The sequence below is a fragment of the Gracilinanus agilis genome, chromosome 3 (assembly GCF_016433145.1).
Source record: "Gracilinanus agilis isolate LMUSP501 chromosome 3, AgileGrace, whole genome shotgun sequence".
NCBI lineage: Eukaryota > Metazoa > Chordata > Mammalia > Didelphimorphia > Didelphidae > Gracilinanus > Gracilinanus agilis.
In genome coordinates, this window is record NC_058132.1 from 181,997,040 (window position 1) to 182,007,057 (window position 10,018).

Sequence of the window (10,018 nt, forward strand, 5' to 3'; positions counted from 1 at the left end):
TGTTACTAGTGAGTTAATAGTTTCCTTTGAAGTAAGGAAGATAAGTGGCTTAGTGGGTAGAGTGCTTGAAAGGGAGTCATGTTCAAATCCAGCTTTAATCACTTAGTAGTTGTGTGATTCTGGGCAAGTACATAACCTCCCTTAGACTTGGTTTCCTCATGTTAAAAATGAGAATATTAATATCTACTTCCCAGGGTTGTTGTGTGGATAAAATGATAGATTTAAAAAGCACTTTATATACCTTGAAGTGCTATATAAATTCTAGTTATTTTTACTATTGTTGTTGTTATTACTTTGATTATAAAAACAATATTCTCCATAACCATTTATAACCTTTTAGCTGGCCTTTCAAAAGTTCAAAATGTCTTTTTTGCTTTCACAGCATGACCTTTATGAAAAGTCCCACTTTAAGACCATGGTAATTTCTTCCAAGATCATTTTCAGAATAATGATTAGCACTTACACTGGACAAGATTCCCACCTCGAGATAACAGCTATCTCCCAAGGTTACTGAATTTATGTCATCCTTAAGCTAATCATGAGAAATTTCCCAAAAAAGATTTCCCTTCAAATAAATCACTTATATTGGGGGTAACTGAAGGTTTTGAATTCGTATCTATCTATTCAGAAAGTCTTCATTTGCTTAGCAATGTGCACACTGATAAAAACAGAGCTTTTCTTCTGTATAATTAAGGGCAATTCAGCCTCAAATTCGTTGAATATATAATAGTCCCAAAGATTGCTGAAAAGTGCTGTTTCTGCAGATTCTTTGCTGCTTGTTCTGGCCTCCATGGATTCAGGAGTTGATGAGGTCTCCTTGCAGGACCAAGAACACTAGATAGTTCAATATCTTGGGATAAAGGCTTTGTCCTTTCGCAAACCTCACTTATGTTCCTGAGTATTTTATCAGACTCTGCTTTCATTTTCTAGTGATACTTTGGCAACTCATCACATAACCATTTAATTAGATAGCATTCACTGTTAAATACTGAAGAAAGAGCAGAAGAAATCGACAGTATCTTCAGTCTTGGAAATTGTCCCCTTATTCAAAGGATTCCTTTGTGCTCATTTCCACCTTGAGACCATATTAAGACAAATATTGACTTGATTTGGAAGAGCTTTCCAAGTTTTTATAGAATTAGTTATTTCTTTACTCTTTGCTACACATTTTGCTAAATGTCCTTATTTACATCCTTTATCTTGAGCATCACAAGATGAGATGATAAAGTGTTACAGATAATCATGCTTCTTATTATCCTGGAACATCAGATGAAACCAACTTTGCAGAATCATTGACTGACATCTCTGAAGAGAATATATGAGCCATCTTCCCATTAGCTTTAACTTGTTTGTATCTTCTAGTTTCATTTATAGATGTTCATTTTGGTTCCTCTAATAATATATCAAACTTATTGGTCAAAGATTTCACATTTTTTTAAAACCTTTACATTCTGTCTGAGAATTGATACTCTGTATTGGTTCCAAGGCATAAGAGTGGTAAGGGCTAGGCAATGGGGTTAAGTGACTTGTCCAGGGTCACGCAGCTAAGAAGTGTCTGAGGCCAGATTTGAACCCTGGACCACTTGTCTCCAGGTCTGGCTCTCAATGCACTAAGCCACTTAGCTTTCCCCCAGAGATTTTATACTTAAAGAGTACCAGACATTAAATTAATATCTATAAATGGTACAAAATCTATATAACTCCTTGTATCCTTTATTTTTATTCATTCATTCATTCATTCATTCATTCATTCATTCATTCGTTTGTTTGTTTGTTCGCTCTCCCATTTATTTATTTGTTCATTCATTCATAAATTTTTTTGTTTAGCTATTCTTCCACCATCACTGAAAAAGAAGAAGGAGACCACAGAGGACCATGGGCCATTTTGGATGTTCATTTGAGTTCTAGGCTTCTGCAGCCTAAGGATTTATTGCTCAATTGCCAACTTGATTATGGCAAACTGGTTCAAAGAAAGCAGACAAAATTTGCTGCTGATCACATAGTTTAAAGTCTTCAGTGGAATTTTTCCTACCTTCTCCATCAGCATATACTTTGTAAACTTAAGGTGACCTGCATTCCATCAATGAGGCAACATGGAAGTAAGACTCCCTTGGATATTTCTTTTACCCTAGAACATCTTTTAAGATGGCAAGGTCACTGCCTTAATAAATCCTTATTATTTCTTCTTCACCAACCAATTATTCAGAATAGGGTCCAGAATTGCAGTTCCTCTTATCTTTTCCTCCATCTTCTGAAAGATGTTATTATTAGCAAGATAAATATAAATATCACCAGGAACTGAATGCCTGTTCATTTCCCCAAAGATGTTTCCAAAAGAAATAATCTTCCCAACACTTAGAGCACTTTATAAATGTGAGTCATTACTTGTATTGGTCAAAATGCCTTTATTTAACAAAACATTTTCTACTTACATCTATACTGAAGCCAAGTGTATATTGTATGTGAATTATTTCTGCCTCTGTTTCTCAGCTGAGAAAGGTGTCTGGGTTATATGATGAAGAAATGACACCGCAACCACAATTACTCTCTTTCCTTTTGTTTGGTAAAAGGCCAGTTAGTTCTTTCCAATGTATATAACATCTGTATCCATGGGTTGGAAATACTGTGTCATGGCATAGACATAATGATTTCCAAATATCCTTGAGTCTTTAACCTCTGGGGAGAAATTACCTGAGGGAGAGCTGGGTATAAGTGCAGAAGTGTATAAACTTTTTCACTCAGGGATCCTCTTTGCCAGAGAAGTCAAAGGATTTCTTTTCAGAATGATGTTTTTAAATGCAAAAAATAAAATATATAGGAATGCAAAAGAAAAAATGATATTAAAAACAAGTATCAAAAAAAATTAAAAACAAATTCATGGGACAGCTACGTGGCTCAATGGAGAGAGAGAACCAGACTTGGAGATGAGAGGTCCTAAGTTCAAATCTGACCTCAGATACTTCCTAGCTGTATGACTCTGGGCAAGTCACTTAACCCTTCTCGCTACTCCTTACTGCTCTTCTTCCTTAGAACAAATACATAGTATTGATTCAAAGACAGAAGGGTTAAAAAATGTGGAGACTCTAGATTTAGAATTGCTGTAGTGGCTAGAATCAGAGATTTGATATCAAAAGATCTGGGTTTGAGTCTGTCTCTCACACACACACACACACACACACACACACACACATCATGACTCTGGGCAAGTCACCTCTCAGGTAATTCTCTAAGACTGTAAGTTGCAGAGTAGGACCCAATATTCATCAATAGAGGAAATTCCTTCATTTGGGAGTTCTTATACTAATGAAATTGCAGGTTTGAAGCAAAAAATATAATTTTATTATTATTCAAACTTGGAAGTTTAAACCAGTCTAATTTTTGAAAAGTAAAACCCAGAGATCTTCAACCTTCAGTTCTAGTTCTGTGGAAGTTGAAAGTGTTCCTCATTATCCCAAGGAATGTTACAAGTCGTTCTGAACATTTTCTCAAAACATGATATTAGTTCATTTTAGTTGGCAAAAATGCCATTGAAAGGAAGAGGAGGAAGTCATTAAATCTAATGAACAATGATAGAATCATACAGCTCTGGCAAGGTGGAGAGTTGGTGTTTCCAAGTAGTTCTATTAGCAGGAGGTCATACTGCAGACAAACTATTACAGCACCCAGAGGGCCTTTGTTTTTGGTGTTCCACTAAAAAGATCGACACTCTTCATGCTAGGAATCTCCATCATAAGGACTAGTTTCTACTTCTACTGCGTCATGAAATACCTGTAAGACCAACTGCAAACATGACTTTTGAAGATTAGACCAATATCCGATTGCCTATCATTTATTGGATAACCAAGAAATGCTCCATTTAGGGAGTCTCACATAGGCAACTATCCAACATCACATATCTAGTATTGGCAACAGAAATTCAATAAAAAGCTTAAATAGGTATTTTATCAACCCTCTCCTCTTCCTTTGAAAATAGAAAACCTTAAAGCCAGAGTGGTGCATTGTATCCTTAAGGTGCCAAGAGCACCAGAGGAAGTCCTCTAGTACACAGTGTAGACCCTCTATGGAAAATTAATGGCAAAATATGGACAAAAGTTACATAGGATGAGATTATGTGGAGGATCTGTTAGATGCCTGGGTGGATGGAATATTCAAAAGTCCAATATTAGATCATTTTTTAAAGGGTAACCCCAGGCATATTATAGATAGGAGACTGCTCTCTTTCACAATAAAACAATTTATTTAAAAAAGAGAATCCTAATTTTTTAAAGCTGAACCATATAGGATAATCAGCTCTGATCCTCACTATTAAAAACTCACTATTGAGAAGTCTAATTTAAATTATAGCAGAAAAATTTTAAATTAGCAGTTAGCATGAAATCTGTTAGAGTTGTTTACATTACAGAATGCATTAGGAAAACACTCAAATGAATAAGCAAATGTACAGAGCTTTGCCAGTCTTATGGTGCTAAATAAATGCTAATTATTACTTTCCTAGAGTATGTTATTTTAAAAGGACTTCATTTAATGTAGTCCTGCCTGAAGTCAGGAGATGATTGTGAACGCAATAGATAAGTTCATAGGTACTTCAGAGATCATCTAGTCCAGTCCCCTAATTTTATAGATGAGGAAACATAAACCCTCTCCCCTTCCCCCAAGGAGTATAAATGACTTGCCCAAGATAATATAACTAGTAAGCATCCAAGGCAGGATTTGAACCAGGACCCTCTGACCCCAGATCAGAGTTTTCAGTAGCACAGCTTTCTCCGAGAGTCTTTGCCAGGCTTATATTTCAATGATATTATCTATAGAGTTTTGCAAAAGAAAAAAAATTAAAAGTTGAACTGCCCCCAGGGGCCATCTATCACAACCTGTTAGAAGAATCTCTTGCCTAACATACAAGCATGGGTTTAGCTAGCCTTTGAAGATCTCCTTTGGAAAAACTTTACTCCCCCTTCTCTTCAGCTTAGATACTCTATTTCACTTTTGAGCAGCTTTCTTAGGCAGCTGACATTAATCTTAAAATTGCTCCTTTGCGATATTTACTCCTGTTACTCCTAATTCTTCTCTTCAAGTGTTAGGAGAATAAATCCAATGTCTTCCATCTGGCAGTCTTTAAATACTCAAGAACAGGTTTTGAGTATCCTCTGAGACAGCTCTTCTCTAGTCTAAACACATCTAGTTTCCTTCAACTGATCTCTGTAAGTACATAATTCACACATCAAAAAAAAAAAAGATTGATAGAAGCCAGTCATTATTAACAGAAAGGAAAAATGAGGAAATAGCCTGATAAAACATTTTTATTGGCTTCCGTTGAAAAGATTTCCTTTTACAAAGTATCCTACTTGTTCCAATATAGGAATTCACATAGACAACTATGTTTGCCTTTATTTTTTACAAAGAGCACACTCAGCACTAAGTTGGAAAACAAACAAAAAAACAAACCAATCACATCATAGTTTGGTTGTATGGCATTTTTAATAGTAACAGGAAATTTAAAAGTTTCACAGCAAATTGTAGCACTTCAAATGTTGATTGCCTGTAAAAATATTGTTGATAAAGCAGCTAATAATTTTTCCAGGCAATTAAAATGTTTCTCTGATATATCAGGATACCTTTTAGAGGCCTTCCTCCTGATAAGAAATAATGAGTCAAAAATTCTTTGTAAAACCCAAGGGGAAGGGAAAGTGGGGATGTTTAGTTTGGGTTTGGGGGTTCATTCTGATCATTAAAAGGATGTGATGAATTAACTGAATCTGACATGGAATGAACTCATTGAATCAATCATGGTGATGGAAATCACAAGCTCAGTTTTTCTCTTCACTTAGTATTTCCTTTTACCAGGATGTAAATCAGCAGACTCTAAAATGTCAGCCCGTCCAGGAAGAATTCTATCCTACATTATGATTCTATTCTCATGATCCAGTCATCAGCTCTTTCCAGTGATCTTCATACTTTATGTGTTTATTTAGCAACCAATCCAGGCACTAGATTTCATCACATTAACCACATCTTCCTTCTCTATGTCATATTTATAAGATTTTGGTCCTGAAAAGAAGTAAATGTAACCTAAAAGAAACAAATTGAAAGTTTGGTAACAAAAACACAAAAAAAATAATTTAAGTATATGCCAGTGAGAAAATTAGTAATGTTTCTAAAAGGGGTACTACTTTAATGAGCAGTTGAGAATTTGTCAGGTAGCATGTTGGGTAACCTTTTTTTTTAAACCCTTAACTTCTGTTTATTGGCTCCTAGGTAGAAGAATGGTAAGGGTAGGCAATGGGGGTCAAGTGACTTGCCCAGGATCACACAGCTGGGTTGGGTGACTTTTAAGGCTGGCTTTTAATGCTTTTCATAATCTGGCCTCATCCTACTATTCTCCAAGGTGATCCTCTGATCTAGCATGGCTGCTCTACCAAATGTTCCCTTCCCAGGCTAAAGTCAAAGTAAATTCACAATCTTTATTCACTTCACTTTTATAAGCATTTATTAAGTGTCTTCTATTGTTAGGGTTAAAAGAAAAAAAACAACCAAATAGAATCACAGAATAACAGAATTTAGATAACATAAACATAAGATAAAAAACAATTCTGATGAGTATTTTCTTTTTTCTTTTTGTATTTTTTGATGAGTATTTTCAGTTATGGACAGGGCCTATACCTAAAAATGATATCTTGAATTTATATAATGCAAGGTTTATAAAGCACTTTCCTCAAAATGATTCTCTGAGATAGGCAGTTCACATAATATTCCATTAATGTTATATATGCGGAAACTGAGATTGCAGAAATTGAATAGCTTAACCAGGGATGCATAGCTATTAAGCATCTGAGGCAGATTCCAAATACACAGCTCCTGATTCGCTAAGCCAATTACTCAACTATTAACTATGTCGTCTCTTCTTGTACTTTGGTGACATTGTTCCTACCAATTAAATTTGGGCAGAATTGAGCTTTTCCAGGAGCAAAGATAGTAGCAGTGTCCATACATCTTGGGTCAAAGACTAGCATTCCAGAATCTGGCCAACTAGTTTCAGATAACTGGTCAAATTATATATAACAGGGGTCGGCAACCTTTTTGGCCATGAGAGCCATAAATGCCACATTTTTAAAAATGCAATTTCGTGAGAGCCGTACGGTGCTCACAGTGCGCGCTCCTGTAACAGCGCTTGAAAAAAAATGGACTTTATGGCTCCTGCAGAAAGAGCCATATCTGGCCCTCAAAAGAGCCAGAGATGGCTCGAGAGCCATATGTTGCCAACCCCTGATATATAAGAACAAGTTTTGTAATGTGCTAAGCTGAGCCTACTTTTAGGTAAAGATTTTCTCTTGATCAAAGATTCTGAACGTGTTTTTTTTGTTGTTTGTTTTTTTGTCACTTAGATCCCTTTGGCAATCTGGCCAAACCTATGGACCCCTTCCCCCAAGTTCTGTTTTTAAATGCATAAAATAAATAGGATTACAAAGGAAACCAATTCTATTGAAATATATGTTTTTTTTTTTCAATTCAAGTTCATTGAGCCACTGATATCTATCTTGGTTAATAACTCCTACTCTAAACAATTATCTTTTTCTCAAGTGGTATCTCTCTGAGGTTTGATAAGATACTCACCATTCATTTCAACAGCAGCATCTATTTTACCAATTATTCCTGAGAATTCTTCTTCAACATTCTTTGGATAATCTTTTTCCATTTTCCTTTTTACTTCATCGAAGCTAGAAGGATGAAAAATGTCATAAATAAAACATTTATAGGGCCAATAAAATCAACCCTGAAGTAAGGCCACTTTGGCCATTTCGAAGTAGCTCCTGATACAAGATTTCAATGTATGTAATGGATAACTTTTCTTGTTCTTGCATCTCTCATTTAAATACAAGACTAGAGTTTGCAAAACTCTTTGACAGAATTTCTGCTTTGATGTCTACACTGAATCATGATGGAAGTAGTATGTGCATTATCTTACTCATTTAAAAAATGATTAAACTCAAAGTCTCTAAGGTTAAATAATCTTCCCAAAGTCACTCAGTGAGAACTTAATCAAGGATATTCCCATTCCAAATCCATTGTCTTTCCCCTCACCCCCATTATGCCATTGCTTCCTGTAAGTTTTGTAACAATAATAAAAGATTAGGAATTAAGATATACCAGCATGGCTTATTTTTAATGAATCCACAAAAGATAGTTTCTAGTAGTAACCAATTTCTTTTCCAAATACTCACCAACTACCTCCTCAATAATATGTTCTAGGATTTTGTTAGAAATCTTTAGGAGGTTAGCTGGTTTTTATAGTTTAGAGGACTATTAGGATTGGATAACAAGACAGGAAAATTCTTATGATATTCCATTTATTTTCATTTCTTTGTTAAAGATTTAATTTATTTTTTCTTTTTGTAGAACATTATAGTCAATCTTTTTATTTTTATGTCAGAGTTCCTAGTTTAGACTGAACTCTCCCTTATGATAAAGAAAACCAATTAAGAAAAAACATCTTATAAAGACTGTATCTGACAATCTGACATTCTATGCTAGTAGCCTCTGACCTCTTTGTCATTGAAGGAATAAAAATATTTTTATTATCCATTGGAATATCATTGGTTTTTTAGTTATTTGGAATTCAGCTTTCTTTTAGTGGGCTTTTCATTTGTGTTATAGACATTGTTCATATTATTCCCATGGTGTTGCTTATTTTGTTCTATATTTGTTCTGATAAATCTTCCTATATTTCTTTGAATTCTTCATATTTGTAACTTTGAACTGCACAATAATATGCTATAGCTTTCATATATTCTAGGTTTCTAAGTCATTTGCCAAATAGTAGTGACTACTTTGTTTTTAGTTCTTTACAAACACAAAAAGTGCTTTTATGAATATTTTGGTATCTAATGGACCTTTTTTTTTTTTTTTTACTTTCTTGGGGGGAATTTGTCCAGTAGGAGGAATAATATGGACTGCTCATAGTTTTCTAAGTATAAGCCAGCCATTGCTGTTCTTATAACTCTGTGTGTGTGTGTGTGTGTGTGTGTGTGTGTGTGTGTGTCAGCAGAATATCTGAAACTACTTGAGGAAATGCAATTCCAACAACTTTCTTGATGTACGGAGAAAAATGAACTGAATAATTAGAAGCATAAATAAAAGCATATCTTTAATCTTCACCAAATGTAATGTAAGGAGACAATAAGGTTTTTTCCCCTTAATTAAGGAAAAGGGATGAGACTTTGTTGCTAATAGATATGATTGGTAGGGATATAATTAGGGGGCAAAGAAACCAGAGAAAAATGACCTCGGCTTTTGAATTGAGCTTTTGTTGAAAAACCTTAGGATTATCTAAATTTAAGTTAGTTATCTGTGACAATACTTAAACATAGAGGTCCAAAAGAAAAGACCATTTTATCCTGGAGGCATTCTGTATTTTGTAATCTGGGCTTGATGGATATGATTAAGGAACTGGCAGCCTGTCCTTAGGGGAAGAGGCTCATCTCCTTGGAGTCACTAAATGTTAATGGGTGACTCTCAAGAGGTGATCCCAGAAACTGTTAGTAGTGAGTCGTGACCAAGAGACCATGTACTCAATAGCCAATAGCCACCAAGAGACTAACTGAAACCAAAAAAAGCAGGTCCCACTATAGGCTAATCTGAGACTAGGGAAGCAACACCCAGGAGAGAAAAATATGTCCAGCAGTTACCAGTACACAATTTGATACTATTAGGGACCAGTAGAGTAAATTAACTAGCATAGCTATCACACCCAATAAGAAGGAGTCCCAATGGGAGAAGCTTGATGATATAGAGAGAACACATCCATAGTGTGGTAGCACTGGAGGCATGACTTAACACATATCCTGGCTAAAAGTGTTCCCTATATGTTAGCGTCTCATGCTTGATCTCTATGTGTATCCACTATCTCCACTGATGATGATGAAGTTCATATTTATGGTACAATGTGGAACAGGCTTATGGAGGAGAGAGAGAGAGAGAGGGAGAGAGAGAGAGAGAGAGAGAGAGAGAGAGAGAGAGAGAGAGA

The 10,018-nt window shown here is 35.3% G+C and overlaps 1 protein-coding gene across 1 annotated transcript in view; it reads right to left on the reverse strand.

Moving 5' to 3' along the window:
* Positions 1 to 5,901: 5,901 nt before the first annotated feature.
* Positions 5,902 to 10,018, reverse strand: part of MMP20 (matrix metallopeptidase 20) — a 50,579-nt gene continuing 46,462 nt past the window's right edge. Inside the window, exons 9-10 of the mRNA XM_044666257.1 lie at positions 7,609 to 7,712; positions 5,902 to 6,066 (exon numbers count right to left, since the gene is read on the reverse strand). Of these exons, the coding sequence (XP_044522192.1) occupies positions 5,966 to 6,066; positions 7,609 to 7,712 (205 nt within the window). The 3' untranslated portion in view covers positions 5,902 to 5,965. The remainder of the gene's footprint in view (positions 6,067 to 7,608; positions 7,713 to 10,018) is intronic.